The 19,230-nt window shown below is 39.5% G+C and overlaps 2 protein-coding genes across 5 annotated transcripts; both read right to left on the bottom strand.

The window, feature by feature from the left end:
* Positions 1 to 5,817: 5,817 nt before the first annotated feature.
* On the bottom strand, positions 5,818 to 12,699 carry LOC113679476 (uncharacterized). 4 transcript variants are annotated; one of them, XM_089201249.1, is made up of 9 exons: positions 12,538 to 12,699; positions 11,298 to 11,340; positions 10,005 to 10,501; positions 9,261 to 9,290; positions 8,924 to 9,175; positions 8,055 to 8,225; positions 7,620 to 7,667; positions 7,010 to 7,105; positions 5,818 to 6,919 (listed from the first exon to the last, which is right to left on the bottom strand). In XM_089201249.1, the coding sequence occupies exons 1-9, from the start codon at positions 12,629 to 12,631 to the stop codon at positions 6,087 to 6,089; spliced, it is 2,064 nt and encodes a 687-aa protein (XP_089057375.1). In that variant the 5' UTR covers positions 12,632 to 12,699; the 3' UTR covers positions 5,818 to 6,086. The 4 variants fall into 4 exon arrangements, with proteins under 4 accessions (XP_089057375.1, XP_027052238.2, XP_089057376.1 ...); XM_027196437.2 differs by having other exon boundaries at positions 5,818 to 6,916; XM_089201250.1 differs by lacking the exon at positions 7,620 to 7,667 and having other exon boundaries at positions 12,538 to 12,684.
* Positions 12,700 to 13,733: 1,034 nt separating this feature from the next.
* LOC113679454 (tyrosine-protein kinase transmembrane receptor ROR2-like) lies at positions 13,734 to 18,682 on the bottom strand. Its single transcript, XM_027196410.2, has 6 exons — positions 17,902 to 18,682; positions 16,937 to 16,997; positions 16,040 to 16,587; positions 15,735 to 15,764; positions 14,454 to 14,720; positions 13,734 to 13,986 (listed from the first exon to the last, which is right to left on the bottom strand). The coding sequence occupies exons 1-6, from the start codon at positions 17,978 to 17,980 to the stop codon at positions 13,982 to 13,984; spliced, it is 990 nt and encodes a 329-aa protein (XP_027052211.2). The 5' UTR covers positions 17,981 to 18,682; the 3' UTR covers positions 13,734 to 13,981.
* Positions 18,683 to 19,230: the final 548 nt, after the last annotated feature.

Here is a 19,230-nt window from a genome sequence, read left to right as displayed (position 1 = left end):
GCAACTTTCAATTTCTTTTTTGCTCGATTAAAGAACGAAATTAAACTCAGAACTCACTTACCGCTTCAGCTTTCTTCCTAACGAACACATTGCGACGGTAAGTTATCTTTCCTCGCCATGTGTTGATATACGAATGGCTGAGCGTGTTATTTTACAAAAGGGTGTCGCTGTGAAACGTTACGTTCTAAGCGTGATATTCCGGCGTGTGTATTCAAAGCACAAGGATCCCAAGCTCACGACGCAAGAGAAGACAAAGACGCTTCATGAATAAATACATACGTTTCCGAGAATTGCCTTTTCCATCCTCGGGACGTGAATTTTATTCAAGATCTTCATTCGAGTTTGACGCAATCTGTCCTTTACAGTCTTTGTTCCTTCTTTTACAATTTTGCCTGCTTCATGAATCTATATCTAAGCCACTATCATATCATGTAGTCTCCACGCTTTTAGAAAAGTTCCCGGCAAAGTCTAATTACTCTGACTCTGTTAAAGAGAAAATTCCTTCCTTTCACCACTGTTCTTTTGTTCTTGTCATTAACAACTTACGGCATTTTCTACGGAACAACGTTAAATGAAAAAGGAGAAAGCGAAGAAGGTGTCAATACTATTTCGGCGAGTAAACTGGGGCTATTTGGGTTGTAACTGCCTTGTTAGCTCAAGTTGTAGAACGTCGGACTGTTGAGTAGGAGGTTGTGTGCTCAAGCCCCAGAGCAAACCAATACTCAGGGTCTTGAAATAGCTGAGGAGTATGTGCTACCTCTTTTGTGACACCTGCAATTGTTTGATGTTATAGTCTTCTTGGATAAAGATGATAAACTGTACGCCCCATTTCCTGCAACTTCTCTGTTTTAACAGGGGTAGTTAAAGAACCCAAGCACTTCTCCCAAATAGTGGGGAATGTACCCTCCAGAAATTGGGGGCATCTGCAAAGTTTTCCTTCATCTAGACGGCGAACTGCTCAATGGAGTCTGGCTCAAGTCCCCCCCTGCATAGTTTTGTTGAGTGTCATGAGCTAATGGACATAGTGCTATCATTATTATTATTACTGTTGTTATTATTATTATTATTATTATTATTTTCATTATTATTATTATCATTACTGCACTATTATTATTAATTATTATTATTATTATTATTATTATTATCAGTATTGTGATTATTGTTATCACCACCAGGCACCAGTCTGCCACAAAAACAATAACTGAATGTTATACTTATCGAACACTTTGATTTTTCACCTGGGGCATTTTTTTAAATTAAGGTTAGAAAGGCCAGAACTTATTTGAGGAAGGGGCATTTGCTCAAGTGGGGTGCTCATTTGATTTTTCCTAAATGGTAGCCAGAAGGATAGTATTCTCCTCGGATAACACAATTTCAAAATTGAAAAGTCTCTCTGCAAGTTGCTGTGCTTAAGCATATGAAAAAGATGCTCCCCTTTGGAACAGGAAAAAACATCTATTGTGCATTCATCCTTCCCCAATTTAATGATTGCTCTGAGACCTGGAACTTTTGCAGCACAGTGTAAAGAAGAATGACATCTTGGCCTTTTAATCCAACTCTTTGTCAATTTTTATATTATTGTTAGGGCATATTATTATCATTTTTACTTCTTAGTGTAACAGGGAATTATTTATCTTGTAGTGTTTACTTTTAAATTAGTTGGTGTGTAATTTTATTATGTAATGTCACACCTGTATAGCTAGGTCTATGATATAATATATTTCCATTGTAATTTTGTGCATGAACAACAATATTATTATTTTTCCTATCTTCCCTTTTATTTTCCATAGGAAGAATCTCCACCTGAAGCTAAGCTTAAATCCATTAACTTTCATGGAGCATTGTTACTGAAGACATTATTTGATTTTCAAGACCCAAATAAGCTAGTAACAAGTCTGCTTTGTCTTTCCTTGGGGGAATTAATGACTCTTGCCACTGATTCGATGGGTTCTTATGCATTGGAAGCTTTCTTGAAGAGCAGATTTGTGCCATCAGAGAAGAAACATGTTCTAATTGAGAAGTTTAAGGCAATATTTACATGTTTTTTTCATTTCTCTTCATTACACTGTATATATTAAGATACTTTTGTACGTGTTTAATATAGCCAATCGGCAGCTGACATGTAACTTGTCTTTCATGCCACTCTGTCAAGTTGATGAATGAATGGCAAAGAATTCACTATTTACAATCCAACTTCATTTGTCAAAATTTTCTTTTTTTTTTTGTTAGTAAAGGTTTGTGGTGTTTATATGATAAAAAAAATTTAATAATACATAGCTGATTGCAATCTGATAAGAGCAATTTTCGATTGAATGTCTTAAAACCAAAGCCAAAGTAACCACAACAAGACGGATGATAACTTAAGAGTCAATGAGAACAAAAATAACAACAACAGCAACAACCAAGGTGCAAAAAGGGCGAGAAAACATGAAGAACAATTTGTGATTGGTTTTAGACCCATTTCAGTTTTGCAACGGATTGGTTGGGAGAGTGACATGAGCTTTCTGAACCAATCACAGGACGAAGTAAAGCAAAACTGATGCAATCCTGGATCACTTTTGATGTTTATTTGAGAATTGCTCGGTTGCATAAAATACCATAGACTAAAGCTGATCAGATATACAGCCAAGGCTTAGTGTTCCAGAAACATCGTTTGCATATCATTTTGCATATAATAAACTCCAACAAATTTGAGAGCTGTTAAGCTCCTCAAGTTTCAAACATACATTGGGTGATTCGTTAAATTTTAGACCCAAAGGGGCCAATGTAAATGTATATCATTATTAACCCATTGTCCCATAAGAGTGATAAGCATCTAATTTCTCCTTAAAATATCATCCCTGAATCCAACATTAAGGTCACGAGAATAAAGAAAATGATCACCCACTAAAGAAGTATTTGATTCTTAAACAAATTCTCCTTGTCAGTAACCTTTGGATATGTATAGAGAACAGTATGGAGAATATACGTTCTGATATTAGGGTGTAAAGGGTTAAATTAAATTCTGTCGATTAAACCATTGGTACCCAATGAAGAATTGAAGACCAATCTTGTCTCTATCTTTCAGGGGACCTTTGTGAGACTTGCGTGTGAAAAACAAGGTAGCCATGTTGTTGAAACTTGTTGGAGACAAGCAGAGGTGAAATATAAGGAAGCCATTATCCAAGAGCTGCTCATTAGTGAACAACAGCTCAATGGTAATTTCTATGGCAGAATTGTGCTCAGAAATTGTGGCGCCCAGCACTTTAAAAGGAAAGACAAAACCTGGCACGAGAAGGAGCAAAAGGCAGTAAGGAAAAGAAAATTTTTGGAAGACATTTTAGAGGAGAGAGAGCATATTAAGCATACCAAGAAAGCGAAGCTGGTGGAAGACAGCAAGTCCAGAAAGTTCGGCCGAGAAATGGCGGCACTGGGTTTCACAGCAAGAGGGGAAGATGCTGTTGATTCAGAGGAAGTATGCTCTAACAGGACAAAATATTTTTCAACCTCGGAATTATTTCTATTCTAGGAAAAATAGAAAGGTGGTAGCCAAAGTGTAAAAGGGTTGCGCCCAGTGTTTATTGGTTGGAATCGAGTGCTCCGACTAGGAACTTTTCTCTCATAGGTCGTGTGCTTTTAAGTAAGTGCGGAGCAGCGTCAGTGTCCGAGCAACTGCGCGCCCACACCTCCCCTAACCCGACATTAACTCTAATTGTTATTAATTGACTGTTGTTGAGTTAGGGGAGAGGTAGGTTGATCCGTAAGTACTAGCGACGACGATGTGTTGTTTTTTTTTTTGCCTTGTTTCTCGTAGGAAGACGTTGATGACACGAAAGGGTCGGTTGATGCCTCTTTAGAAAAGAAACCGAAAAAGGGTCAGTATGCAAGCAAAAAGGTGGAGACCGAGAAAAAGAAAAAGAACCGCCTTTCTGACGAAACAGACAAGCCTGCTGAGTTTGAATTCATTGATAGTGCCATCAAGGCCACAAAGTCTCTGAAGAAGTCGAAAAAAGAGCAGAAAAAGAAGAAACAAAAGTAGTTCATTATTTTTATGAATAATGTATAGCCCTCAAATGCTGCTTATTTAACTTTAAATTCGTCTTGTGATTAAAAAAAATGATCCAACCAAATTAGGGTATTTCATCAGTCAACTTACGAAGCTTCTGATATAAAGCCAGGTATTTTATTTGCAAGGAAAATGTTGTTAGGCATTTGAAAAATTATGTTTTCAATTGTCCTCTTCCCTTTTTGCGTAACGCTCTTCTACCCAGGCTTGATCTAACCAAAGTACGCATTCTTACAGTCATCTTACAGAGTTTAATCGAGGCAGACGTTTTATCTGTAGGGAAAATGTAACAAAGAATATAAGAAATTAGGGCTTTTGTATGGTGTAGCGGATATGTCAACTTTGACCGCTTCAGTAGCTTGGTGAAGTTAATTTTTAAGACTTTGTCCACTCTTTCCCCACGTGAAATAATTAGACTCTGCAATGCATTTAATGGCTAGATTTTCCGTTTTTTTTAAGGAGAAAGACAGGGCAGCTTTAACTGTGCGAGAATGTTCGATACAAATCTTATGTCAACAGGAGAGATAGATATGCTGCATGTACCAAAGAGGCCGTTTATTTGTATTTTTCTTTACTGTTGTTGCGATGAAAAAGTATCTGTCATCTCAACGTGAAGGCTGTCACTTAATGAAAAGCCCAAATTTTTGTGTGAAAGTTCTGGGGGCGTTTGAAATTACTTAGTGTATGATTACACATGTTCACGTATTTGATTCTTACTCCAGTTGAAAGTTGATCTCCCTGAATATGGCGCAAGACTCTATGTACGTGATTCATTGTTTTCAGACACTTCGGAAAGCTGCATGTATGTCGACGATCGTCTACAGAACACTGCATAATGTTCTTAGACTTTAGATGTTCTTAGATTTTATATTCGTCAATCTGCCTCCCTGAGTAAACCTATCAAGCTGGCTTTTGTGCCCAACAACAAGATATTGGGTGTATTTTTCAGTAGCAAACTGCTTTTTTTTTGTATCATCTTTCAGAACAACAAGAGCCGCTCTGCAATAGGGTTAGGGGACGGGAACTTGTCGATGGACTGTGTACGGTTTTGCCATTTAAATCTGCATTAACCCTTTCACCCCCAAGATCTCATTAGCAATTCTCCTTACTGTCTGTCATAAAATTCTCATGATGTTATATTGGAGAATTTCGTGTTTGATCAACTGATAATTCCTTAATTGATATTTTTCCTTATTCTCATCACTTGTCTGCTTGATGTTGTTTCGAAATTGTAAGGAGAAATTCAGTCTTGGTCACTCATTGGAGTTAAAGGGTAAACAATACCCTCCATAGAGCGTATAATCATGCTCGTAAACATACCTGCAAGAAGTGCAATGGCAAGACCTCTTCTTTGGCGTTCCTGAACACGACTGAAAAGGCTTGTAAGCGATGTAATTTATCGATGCGAGACCCATGCAACGGGCTCTTGCTATATAAAGTGAAACTGTTAAATTGGCCATCATCTTAATGCTTCCCTGATGTTTCTTATTCTGATTTAATTTTCAGTCTATGGAATAATCCTCTTGACTAATAACTCCAAGGAATAGAAGAGCAACTGATTATCTTTAACTCGTCAGTTATTCCGCTTATGCCTCGAGTCTTGTTTGCTTTAATGAAGTTTATGCCCCATGGTTTTTTTTCCTTTCAGTTTATGTCATTAAGTCTGATAAAAACCGCTTGTTTCGTTACATTTTTTATGTGTAGCACGGGATGCAAGAGCGGATCATGGAGTTCATAGATCTATATGAATGAAACACTGACAGAGTCGAGGATGTGAGGAAAAAGTCAATGATTGAGAATTTTTTTAATTGAATGTTACGCCCACAGCTCAGTACTAATAACACTCAAACATTTCAGACTTTTGATCACGCGTGCAAGGTGCACTTCTGTTATTAAGCATTGCGAGCCGCGCTGCCTTCAGTTCTCTCAGACATACCTTTGCTTTCATGTGTTTTTTTTTGCCACAAATACAAATACGTGTTAAACTGAACTATTCGATTCATTTCTCATTTCCGTTTGCAGTTCTCCCTGTCTGCAAACATCAAATGGCCGATTGTTCTTGTTCAGTGTTCTGAGATGGATCACTGGCGCTATAAAACTGAAATAAACCTCTTTTATCTTCCATCTTTAAGGCAGCTTGGGAACGCGGTGACAAATTATCATTTCTTTCCGTTAAAGTTAGATTTTGTTCCTCATTTTCCCCCTCGGATGTATTCCAGTCATTTACAATGCAACCATTCTCGAGGTCAACCTTATAACCATTGTTAGATAAGTCCGTCGAGTCTCTTGTATTTTCACCTTCATCTGTTGAGCAAGTTGGGCTCCTTTCGTCGCCAGAGGGCTCTTCCATAATGACACGGATATTCCTTTCATCATCTTCATCTGAGTCAGTCAAATCTTCTCTCCGACTTTTACACTTGAGGTTGATTTCGCGGATGAGAGAATCATATACAGACATGTCTGCTTTCTCGCATGCTAAGCGCGTACCCTCACCTCTATAAATTTCCCGCCTCTTTTTCCTTGTGGTGGACATCAACTTGTCGTACCCAGGCCTTATATAAATCACATCTCGGGTTGTATTATCAGCTAATTCATTTTCATAACGAGGCTGATAAAAGAGGTACTGGAGAGGATTGACTGCTTGTCTCCCCAGGTGGTCGAGATTTCCGTATGGCAATCTTCGTATCTCTTGCTTATTAGCGGCTTTTGATCCTGTTTTTATCCATGGGTGAGGAGGCAAAGCTTTCAGTGGATTGTCATACATACCAGGAATGGGATAGCAATTACTTGTCGCATTTGCTGGAAAAACTTCACCGAAGCGAACTGTTATCTCCTCTTCATCTTGGATGTTAGGGTTATTTGGCTTACGACCTGCTGATGAAAAAAAAAGGTTTTAAATCAAATCAGTATGGAATTGCCAAAAAAAACCCTCAGATTGACGAGGAAATATTCAGCTTCACTTACTACGCTTCTTGACCAACGTAACGACCAGAATTATGCTGACTATGAATAGGACTGATCCAATGGTTGAGAGTATGATGATCCACGTGAAGTTCAGCCCTGAAATGATATAGAAATAGTGAAACATTCAGTAGCATTAATAGAATTGACAAAAGCAGCCACAAAGAGTTTTTCCTAAGATTCTCTATACCTCTTGCCGCCCTGGAAAGAGAGTGCTATGTTTTTTGAGGTATAAAACCCTGTAGTTTGTGGTTATTATTTGTTTATAGATTTGTATTTAATAGCTCGCCCTCAGTCACATGGTTCAGTCACCCAAGTCTCAATTGAATGTCAAAGCAACTTGTAATTCGTTATTGCTTTTGTTTTTTTCAAGTCGCTCTTTCATTGGCCTCATTCTACACCTCCTCACCCAATCAGAAGAAATCAAACACGGTCGAGGCTAACTTGGGTCCCAACATTCGATCGAGATCCCGACTAAACCACCTTGCTATCACTTGTCGAGAAATAGCATTTGAACTCACGTGAGTCCAGATTGAACCAACAAATATTAATATTAAAAAATATTCAACTCTCATTCTCACGCTTGGAAGTACAGATATTGTAAAGTACTGACCTAATGTCTTTTTATCCATTGGTACTTCCTCGATATTATCGACATTCTCTAAAATGAATTATAGTGAACAAGTTACAGTAGTTGAGGAAAATCAATATTCTTGTGTTCATTTATTTAAATGGAAGTGTATTAAGAATGAACTTCAGTCTCAAAGGAAGTGATAAATAGATACCAGGCCTCTGATTGCATATCTATTGATCCATCTCGTTGACCCTTATTTGGAAATTAGATTATCATATAACATAAATTCGTTTTATTTCAATCATCCGGTAAAACTTTTTTGCATGACCCAAAAGCCCAATCAAGCACAGAAGTACAAACATAATGTACAGGTTCATTGTATTATTTCAACGTTTCAGTGTCAGATCAGGGGGGAGTTTATCAATCTTTATATCGTAAAGAGGCAGAAGTAGAGAATTATGGGTTTTTAGTTACCGGGACAATTTTGAAGGCTGCATGGTTGCCGTTCAAAGAGTGCACCGAGAGAGGAGCAATTTTTCCCGCCAAGGCGTGGTCTAGTACAAGTGCGATTGCGTGTGGTCCAGCCGTTCCCGCAAGATACTGAACACTTGGTGAAAGGACTCCAGTTGGACAGTGTTGCGTCTTCTGTAGCATTATAAAGGGGGATAGGAAAATGAAGATACACTATTGATAATAATCAAAATAAGGTAAATAATCGATTCTGCTCAAATTCAGAAACAACTCAGCAACTAGTACCCACCTGATAAAAAAAAAAACTAGGGTAATTTGGCACTATCAACTGAGTTTATAATGTAAATTGGCCACCGTAAAGAGTTTAAAAGCGAACGTTTCGAGCGTTAACCCTTCGTTAGAGCGAATGGAGGAATTGTGGGTTTTGTGTGCGTTTTTATGCAGAAAATGGAACTACACCAGTACCCTGTTATTCTCTCCCACCGACGCAGCACCATAGTTTCTTCAGAAACTGTCCCCCTTTATCATTTGATGAAAAATTAGTTCCGTGGAAATTAAGAATTTCAGAATCATTCAGAACCAAATGTGCTGAATTTAAGTATTGCAGTAATTAGTACTTCTTTAAAATTATAGATGATGTTGATAATGTTGTAAATGCAAATAAAGGTGGAAATTTCACGAAATTAAAGCCTTTGCTGACTTTAGTATGCCACAACCTATGACAAACGCAGTTTGTTATATGGCTCGATTCGGTAGCAACAAGGCAACCGGGCTTGCTGTCCTAACATTCTTTGGGCGCGTTGACCTTAGTCCTATGTAGTGTGATACCATTTCAGCAAATAATCTTCTTGAAACAAATGAAGTAATCTTACCTGGAGTACAAGTTGAGATATTGCAGTATTCCCAACGAACTGTGGAATTAGTGGTGTAGCACCAAGGACCGAGAGGGGCCTGTCCTCCGGGGTTCCGGCATGCATTGCCGGCGTTACTCAGTTCGGGGAAAATTTCTGGTATTCTGTGGTGCCGATGAGGGCACTGGGAAGTCCAGGACTGGCACTTGTAACCGGACTGTGTCACAGATACATTTCCACGGTATGATTGACCATCACCATAGAAACACCTATCTGTTCAAATAGATTATAAATATGAAGGTCTTGTTACGAAAAAGCTTTCGCTCAACAATAAGCTCTTAAGAAAGGGCTTACTTACCACTGAAGTCTCCTTCCAACGCGTTTTTTTCTAAATTGAGAAATTGACATAAGATCAATTAAAGGGAGTAAACATCTCGTGGAGGGTTCTGGGTATAACCAGAAATCGGTGAATTCACCCAATTTAGATCGGTGATAATTCGTTTTAATGAATACAACGGGACAATCCGTCACACGTAGCAGATTGCATTTGAGTTTGTACTAGTGGAAGAACTCTAATCTCCAAGAGGAATCATCACATGGCATGAACTGGGTGGCAGAAAGGACGAAATCAGTTTATTTTGAGTCCTTCTTTTACAAATCACCTGAGTGATGCCAGGATAAAAAGCTGATAAAACAGTGGTCTAGCTTCTGTTCTCAAACAGGTGGTTGCAAAGGCTTGTACATATCATTCACTGAAAAACCTTAAACTTGCAGCCGCTTTTCTCGTTTTTTCCTTTTATGCAGACTCTGAGTTACCACAAAGAAAACCCGCTCTGATTTGGTAGCACCTCGTGCTCATGATCTTCAAACGCCAAGTGTAACAAGTAAAAGACTTTTCCAGTTTTGAGTTCCTTTTTATACCGCATCGACTCCCGCTTCTTGCGTCAAAGCTTTTTAATTAAACATAATACTTTTTCACACTACAACTTTCAACCTAACTCGTCTACCCAACCTGTTACCTCTCCCACCATATTTTATTGCAAACTGTTTCATTTACAGGGGCGATTTGGTTGACAGATATCAAACTCGCAGAGCAAAATACCTTCGAGTTCCTCAGGATAATGACACTCTGGAATAGAACCACCGTTTCTCAAAGGGAACTCTGAGCAGTTAAGCAATTCAAAACTCCATCCAAGCCCGTGTGCAGGGGAGTCCTGTAGAACCTTGTTAATTTCCTTAGCGCGACGATACTCTTCTTTGCAATGCCTCTGTACCATAACATCGCAGGCCTCCCTACAGACTGGAACTGGAAGAATCTTTGATGACGTGTCATCACACTTTGGAAAGTAGTGGTTGCAGTAAACCAGATCCACAGTGCGAAGGCATCTATCAGAGATATCACCTTTGGAAAGAATGTAAGCCTTTGCCATTCTGAAGTTATACAGACTACTTTCCATCTTCCTTTGATGCGATGATGAGCCATAAACATTGCGATCTTTGACAATACTCGCGCAAACACCACTACTTCCTTTGTAACGATGTGGCTTGCAGTAGGCTTGTGATTTAGGGATGGGTTGAGCAGAAACACATGAGATATTGCTAAAACAGAAATATTTAAAAAATTAAAAAGCTGTTCTGTCAGTATTGATTAACGGGGGGAGGGGTCGCAGGATTTTGGTTGTGGCACGACAAAATTCAACGGATCCCCCCTCCCGTAGGGCTCTACATTATCCCCCCTCGTTGGCAGTTAATTCGCAGTCTCCCCTCCCTTTTTTCTCTGTTGACGACGACTGGTTCCCTTCCCATTTTCCCCGTAGAAAATGCGACTCCCTCAAAATACTTCTCAGTTTTCGGCCTTGACTCATGTTGTAAACAAAACCAATATGACGCGTTATTCGTGATATTTCGATACCACCTGGACATGGACAGGCAAGGAGTAAAAGAAGTCTTAGGCGTGAAAAAAAGGCGAAAAAGCGAAGGAATTGCGCCACAAGATTGGAATTAGCCGCCATAATGTCATCCTTCGACGAGTTACTAGGGAAAAATCCGGTGATAGATATTCCCAGGAGTTTCTGCGTTTCAACCAAAAGGGTTATTTGAGTGTTGTGTCGGGAGACTACAACCGCCTCAACTTGATCCAGAGGCAGTTTAACCCTTTGACCCCTAAGAGTGATTAGCATCTAATTTCTCTTTACAATATCACCCCTGAATAGAACTTTAAGGTAAGGGGAATAGAGGAAATGATCTCAAACTATAAAAGCTCTTGATATTAAACAAATTTTCCTCTCCATAGCACCTTGCTATGGAGATCAGTATGGAACATATGCATACTGACGTGTGGGTGGAAGTGGTTAAAGGGTTTATCCCAATAGAACACAACCTAAGTCTTACGTACCCTGTTTTATTCACGGTTATGAATTCTTCGTTTCCTTCGTGATCTAAATACATAAAAGAGATACATTCTAGAAGAAATTGTGGGGAGAGGATGTCTTACTGGAGAGATGGGTTGGGGGAAGGGGCCAGAAAGATATATTATTAGAGGTCTCTAATAGGACAAGGCAGTTAGGACGAGATGCATCGCTCTGCGACTACGCAAGTCACCATCTGAGGTAAAGACGATTTTAGAATCTCCCTGGTGAAGCTCGACAGTAATCAGAAACCTCTCAATGAGTCACGCTTCAAATCGTGCACATCAGGGATGCGTTATGTAATATTAAGGTATGATATCGACTGTATTACACGTCTACGTAGTAACTTTAATCCTGGCGGTCCCGTAATGTTCGTTCGAGCCTGGTCCTAGTATCAATGAAGCATTTAGTCCAGTGGCGAGATGCTTCGTGAATTTATTCAACAATGAAATGCCTTAAAGTCTTAACAAATGATGAAAAAAAAGAACTGTTCTAGAATTTTGACCCCAAATTGAAGATGTTTCACCTGATACTTAATGAAAGTAAGTCATTCAAAGCTAGTAGTATCGGTTAATCAAATTAGAAAAGCATATATTCTGGCGAAATGGGGATTGTGATGTCTGCCAAACATTCGTTTTCAGTACAGTTGTGGCTCTTGATCGACTATAATACCACCTTAAGTAGAAAAGCTGTTTAAAGTCTACTTCTGAATGGAAGCCTTCTTTTTTCCTGCCAGACAGACATTAATGAATGTTTTGATAATCAGTGTCTGTACTTCGCCGATCAGCGTTTTTTCGGTGAAAGTTTGAAAAGAGCAGTAACAGTATTCAGGTTTTGGTACTTTGAAAATTTAGAGAACAAAAATCCAATTTACAGATTATTTAAGGGCGTACAATGTATGAGAGATTGACAACAAGCAGGCCAACAACAAACACCGGAGGTTGGAAAGGAACACGAATAGATTTGACATGGAGTCGTCTTCATACGAAAAAACGCTTGTAAAATGCATGGAACTAACTGTCGTGGCTCTCTGTTGTTCCAACTGAAAACTCGCCAAAGAGATCAAGTGAGCCGATGATCAAAATTTCCTAAGCAAACGGTCCATTGGCCGATAGTTCGGAATCAGAAAATTCGAATAAACAAATTTGTACTCCCAAATATTTTTATCAGTGAAATTTGACTTTGAGAAGCTCTAAAGTATGTCGAATAACTTCCTCTAGCCCTTACCTCTGACGACAGAATAGTTGCCTGTTTGTCCTAACGCCACAGTCCATATGGTCATAAAACACAATAGCAGCCTTCTGAATCGGCTATCGGTCATTTTGTTCAACTCCGGCAGAATCCAACAACACTATTAGTTATCAAGCACGAATTTCGTGACCTCTTCGCGTCACACCCTTCCGTAAAGTTTCGGATTTGCGGTGGAAACCGGAGCTTATAAATTTATCTAATTATGGGAATTTGTAGCGATAAAATAATTTAATTGTTTTAATTGCATTCAAATCTTTTGAAGGCTACTAGGAAAAAGCATAAGCTTGATTTTTCACCTCGATTTGGCCATCTCTTTTTCCAGTTATCTAAAATGTGTTTTCTCCATTGGTGTTCCTAATATTAAGTTACGTTTTCGGATGGAAGCTGTGACTGAAAGTAAGCATACTCTATTATTAGCTACTTCTCTTTCATCTTCTTTCGTAACACGCTGACACGCTGAATGATAAATTGCTATGTGATAACAAAACAAAACCGAATTGTCTGAAACCGTTCTACCCCACTCAAAGAAGTGTATTTACGTTAGTCTCATCTTGAAGTTGAAAATTTTTCCAAAAAGATGTAAAAATGTAGATTTCGGACTAACGTTTGGGAAGTATGCAATGAAAGTAAAGTTATGTCCTTATACAACAGAAGCACGTCTTCGAATAGCTGATAGTTCCGATTCAGCTCTTCGCCTGAGAGGTTTTATAGTACTGCTGCAACTTTCAATTTCTTTTAGCCACTATCATATTATGTAGTCTCCACGCTTTTAGAAAAGTTCGCGGTAAGGTCTAATTACTCTAAGTCTCTTAAAGATAAAATTCCTTCCCGTCACCACCTTAGGTAAGAAGAGGAGTTGTAAAGATTGTGGTTAATCATTCATCTCAGGGAATTTCATCTGGCATATGGATTTATTCAAAAGATTTATGTTGAAACAAGTGCCAAGATCACCCAAGGAGAAAACCATGGTCGGTTGAATGGCTGGCTCAAAACCGTTAAGTCACACCCCCCCCCCCCCCCCCCATCCCCCTCCTCAAGTTCTCCGTCACGATGAAGTTCACTTTGTGTGCCACGACAGACCTGAATAACGCCGGTGCATGTCACGAATTAATTGATGAAACCATAACAACAGTTTTTCTTTAACACGGCGCCAATTGAGAAAGAGGTAAAACCATTGTCAAACATCTCCTTTTATTGCTATGCAAGTCTTTTAGTCGCCTGCGTTGCTGGCGGTCTGCTGTTTTGGCGGCGGAGAAAGTAATGAAAGGTCTTTCATTTTTCTTCTCTGCTCCCAAAACCGCAGACCGCCAGCAACGCAGGCTACTATTACGTTTTCTGATCACTATGTACATTTTCTTTAAAGAGAGTGGGTGGGTGGGTGAGTGAAGGAGACAGTTTGGTGGCCGTTTCTTTCACTTTCTCATCCTGTGAAAAGATAGAAAAGAAATGGGCATAAGATGCTGCTTAAAGGTCCATGAAAGACATAGGCTGGGAGAAGACTGACTCATTACTTTCATATTTAACTTGGTCACTTTTTTGCTTATCAACGCCACGCGTAGCCGGTTAGAGTGTTTGGAGCTAGTGTGATACTGAGCGGGACTATCTATGTTTAAGAGTTTATCGCACTAACTAACCGAACAGCGCAACGTGATGGAGATACTAATGCATTTGACATTAATTCTTTAATCTTTTATCGCTTCGCTCGGGGAATAGGAATTCTTGGAAGAAATACCTCCTGTCGCAGATATCGGACTAATCCGGCCATATTCATGAAGCGCATAATGAACGTTATATAGCATTTAATTACTGGTAGGAGCTATGATTGGTTGCAAGTCTGAAATATAAGGTACACTTGAGTCTTGTAAGCTTCAGATAATATTTAATAAGCATACCTTTGCTTTCCTTTAGTGTTTTACACTTGATCACATTGCAATACTCCCATCTCTGCGTTACATTTGTAGTGTAACACCAGGGACCGTGAGGGGCCTGACCACCAGGGTTCCGACATGCGTTGCCAGCACCATTCAGTTCAGGATAATTTTCTGGTGTTCTGTGGTGCCGATGAGGACACTGGGAATTCCAGGACTGGCACTTGTGACCGGACCGTGTTACAGACACACTGCCGTTGTATGTCCGACCTTCATCATAGAAACAAGTGTCTAAAATATCGATTAATTCGTTAGAGGCTTTCTTTTGTTATCTGTAATTTCTTTAAGCTACTGAGGGTGGCCTTGCCATTTCGAGGAATTGTTTAACTAACCGCTACAAATAGGGGGCACTGTGACCGAGTGGTTAGGCCGCTGGTCCCGGGTTCAAGCCCGTTAGCCGCAAGTTCAACTCCTTAGCTGCGCCTTGTAAATAGCTTACTGGTCTTATTTATAAGTCTATAAATTATTACTATTATTATTATTATTATTATTATTAATTTCTACCTGTTTAGTGTTACTCTCCGTAAACAAAGTCTTACGTATGTACATAAGTATTTTTGTATTTCATCATTTTAGCGGTAATCAGCATTGATATCAAACACAGATTACAATGTTTGGGCAGCGCAGTTTACTGACGAGCAGAAAGAGACGCTGGCGCTAGAGATCAATAAATTAAACCGCTAAGGATGATGTGGGTGGGAAGGGGTTGACTAGCTTGAAACTGGTTGAGCTTTAGAACGACCTCAAAGCCGATACAATGAAACAGCAAAGACGGACTGATAAGGGGCGTGTTCTCTGCTATTATCTAGGGTCATCTTTGTACTACGTGTGTGTTTTGGCAACCTACGAAATAATTGCATAGTGACGGACAAGGGATTTGATGAACATCGCCAAATAGGAATTATGGGTTTAAGTCATTGCCATTCTCTGAATATTCCCCACGGTACGTTTTTCAGAATTTCAAAAAAAAAGTTTCTAAGAGGTTTTTCACCAATTATGGAAGCATATTTTCGACAAAGACTTCAGTCTCACTTGCTATCTATCGAAGGGTGGATAACGAGCAAAGTGAATAACGCAGTACGTAGACACGTATCCGCTGGATGGCGATTTATCCGTTGATAGCGGTATCCAATATTTAAACATATGGGCCTAGATGTTTAGAACATCATGTGGATTTAAGAAAGCGTTTCACCTTCTGTAAATGCTATTGAGCTCGAGTTATTTAGACACACACCGTGTACTTACCCGTAAACGGTCGGGGGTTTTCTTTCTTTTCTGAAACGAGAAGCGAGAAAATCAAATTGAAACTAAGGGGAAAAAGAGCTTAGCGAATGGACCATCAGTTAACTAAAACTATAACAATCTGAAAATAATATTGATTGACATTTTCTTCCTATTTTATTTTTCTAAATCTCCTTCTGTTACTCTTTGAATAAGAACACAAATTACCGGCGCATCTCCCCCGTTGATTAACTTCCAGATCACTCACTCGCTGAACTTCATCACAACCAGTAGCACATGCAGCTTATAAATGAATAAATAAGAAATACCTTTCAACATTTTAGGATAATAACATTCTGGAATATCTGGTCCTCTTCGTCTGGGCAGGTTCCTACACCACATGAGCGAAGAACTTCTCTCCATCCCAGAGGCAAGTTTCTGCACCGCCCACGACACACTCTTGAATTTCCTTTGTGCGTGAGTCCATTCCCTCTGACACTGGTTCTTAAATTCCCGGCACGCATCTCTACAAATAGGCTGAGCCCGAGGTCTGGATGACGTCATGTCACATTTTGGTAAAAAGAATCTGCAGTACATGTGTACGATAAGCTGCCAACAAAACTTGGTCAGCAGTCGACTCGGAGATTCGGGCATGCGTGGTACTTGTCCAACTCGTGAGCGTATTGTGTACGTCACGAAAAGATTCTCACGCCATTCTTGCTCGGCCGGTGTAGCGAATAACAGATCATCACCCACTATCGACCTGCAAACCTCAGTCCTCATCACGTTTTTATCTACCTTTCTGGCGATTGGACGGTATGGATGGCAGATAACTTTTGCAAGGCGCTGGTCAGCGGATGGTTTTGCCTCCACGCAACTGTTTAAGAGAGATATACCTTTAGAGTGGCTAGCCGAATTTTGTACCCACCAGTCTCCCCATGGAATTCCGATTAAAAATTAAAAAGTGTAATATCGTATTAGACAAACATCTGGGACGACTATGTATTTGCTCTTCAGGAATTGCACAATTATGCAATATTTAACCCGCGCCCTTGAAATGGGACACCGGCTTTGCGCTCATTTAATTTTTCTCTCCACTCGTTTTTTCTCTTCTTCGTGCATAGGGCTTCGCCGATACCTTCCAGTTTAACAATAACCATCAAAGTGCAATAGGCTGTTACTTTTACAATATATCATAAGACAGATGTGCTAAAAGAGGATCGCACCTTTCGCCTTTGGACGATATTGAATTGTTGTTGTAAGTAACTTGAGTTTTATCCCGCTCCCCTAAAAATGAATTTAAATTATGGTAATAATAAGTTTTCTAAGTTTTAGTATCCATATTCTCCATACTCCTCTCTGTACATTTCCTTTTGTGCTGATAAGGAGAATTTGTGCAACAATCAAAGCTTCTTAATTAGGTTGAAGATCATTGTCTTTATTCTTTTGATCCTAAGTAATGATTCAGCAGTATTACTGCAAAGAAAAATTAGATGCAGGTTATTACTGAGGCTTAAGGAGTTAAACAAGAGTTCTTTGCGTTACAACGTCGTCAAAAACTGCACCAAACAAACAAAAAAACAAGGTAAGGAAAGGTAATAATGAAGCCTTCATGCTTTCATGGTTTGAATTTTTCGGAAAAAAATACAGTGACGAGTAATTTTTTTAACTGCCTTATTCATTCCTCGGCGTACTGTAGGAGGAAGACTATTCAAGAAGGAATAACGACACAGGCCAAAACGTCGGATTTGAGGAGTTCGATGTTAGCATGTACTATTTTCAACATGTTCTAGATCTTTTAGACAACGAAAGTGACTTGCATTCAAGCCGGTTGTCATTAAAGGGGTCTGCGCCTATTGTTACACCACATTGCTTCTTACATGTCTTTCATGACCAGATGAGCGAAATCAGAAGTATTCTAAAGAATTTAAAAAGCCCTATTTTACATTTTTTCGATAAGATAATTATCCAGACTCAAATTTGAAGAAATTTAAAGTGTAATTTAAAGTATAATGTTGCACCAATTTTTGTACCAAAGACTGTGCTCATAAATTCTAGCGCGGATTACAGGCCCGCGCGCAAGTAAGTATTCGTACAATTTATGTGTGTGAGTTCCAGGAGATGAAATTAACAATGATGACAAAATATTGTGGTATGAAGATATGAATTAAGACGTGAAATTGTTACTTACGGCTAGGATAAACATCACGGGCATCGATAAAAGAACTTAAATAAACCACGGTGAACAGTAGTACTGTAAAGAACTCCATCTTTCTTACTACAAATCCACCAACGCGGTGTTCCCGGTAGGAGTTGTCTTAAATTAGAAAGCACGTCCTGAGTATTTTTCTATATACAAGCTGAGCTTAGAGAGCATAGTATTTGATCTATTTTTTATGTGAGGTTTTGTATTTCACCAGGGTCATGAAAGAGCACGGCGGTTTTTTTTTCTTCAATGCACTCTGTTAACAGACAGAACAATAGTATGACATAAAAGTAGTTGTTTTCAAACGTGCCAATCATTTCCCAAATGCTCACACTACAGGGTCTAACGTATTCCCTAGCTCCATGATATCATTTCTCTGCAAGACATGGCTCGCTAATGTTCCTTACCATTTTTAGTTTATCAAGAATTCGCCAAGTATCCTGTTTTTCGTTTTTTTTTTAGTGTTTGCCTGTTTGTTGGTTTAGTTTGTTTCGGTATCCGCCGCTTTCGCCCCCTATCGAGTTCGCCCCTACCTTATACCGTGTTCGCCCCCACACTTTTCGAGTTCGATCCCATCAAGTCGAGTTCGCCCCTTGATTGAGTGATATCCAGATGAGTTGATTCGTAAGTTGATGAGTAAATTCTTCAGTCTTAATTTCATAAATAAAGCTAAACGGGTACAAGTCTAACAACCTAAGCAATACTGTCGCGATGAAAGCGTGGTTTGCATCTTCTCAAGTCTGGTTGTTACGATCACCACATTTCGTGTTCGTTAGATAAACCGTGTGGTTCTCTTTATCACAAGTTCAGTGTATACAGTTATTTCTGGTAACCCCAGATCCCACGCAGAGTATTTAGTTGATTCCGTCAACCCAGTTCCCAAGCAGGTTCCACGCAATTGCCGAAATTCAAAATGGTCGTCGCTGACGTGACATTTGGCACATTCCGCTAGTGCCTTCGTCACAAATCAACTCATCTGGATATCACTCAATCAAGGGGCGAACTCGACTTGATGGGGTCGAACTCGAAAAGTGTGGGGGCGAACACGGCATAAGGTGGGGCGAACTCGAAGGGGCGAACTCGATAGGGGGCGAACGCGGTGCAATTCTTTGTTTCACTTTATAATAAACCGAACTTTCGATTAAACTCATGTTCGATCAAGGAATAAAATGTAATGAGACTTGCACGATTTTCCTCGCTAGCGCACGCCACTCCAACTCACTCCTTGTAAATTGGAACCCCTGCTAGTTACACTAACCCAATGCAAACGGCCACTGCGGTCCTCTTGGAGATGTAAGGGAAACAAAATGAGAC

The sequence above is a fragment of the Pocillopora damicornis genome, chromosome 3, assembly GCF_964200805.1.
Source record: "Pocillopora damicornis chromosome 3, jaPocDami1.2, whole genome shotgun sequence".
Lineage (NCBI taxonomy): Eukaryota > Metazoa > Cnidaria > Anthozoa > Scleractinia > Pocilloporidae > Pocillopora > Pocillopora damicornis.
The sequence above is the reverse complement of the archived record's forward strand: the minus strand, read 5'-3'. Positions and strand labels throughout refer to the sequence as shown.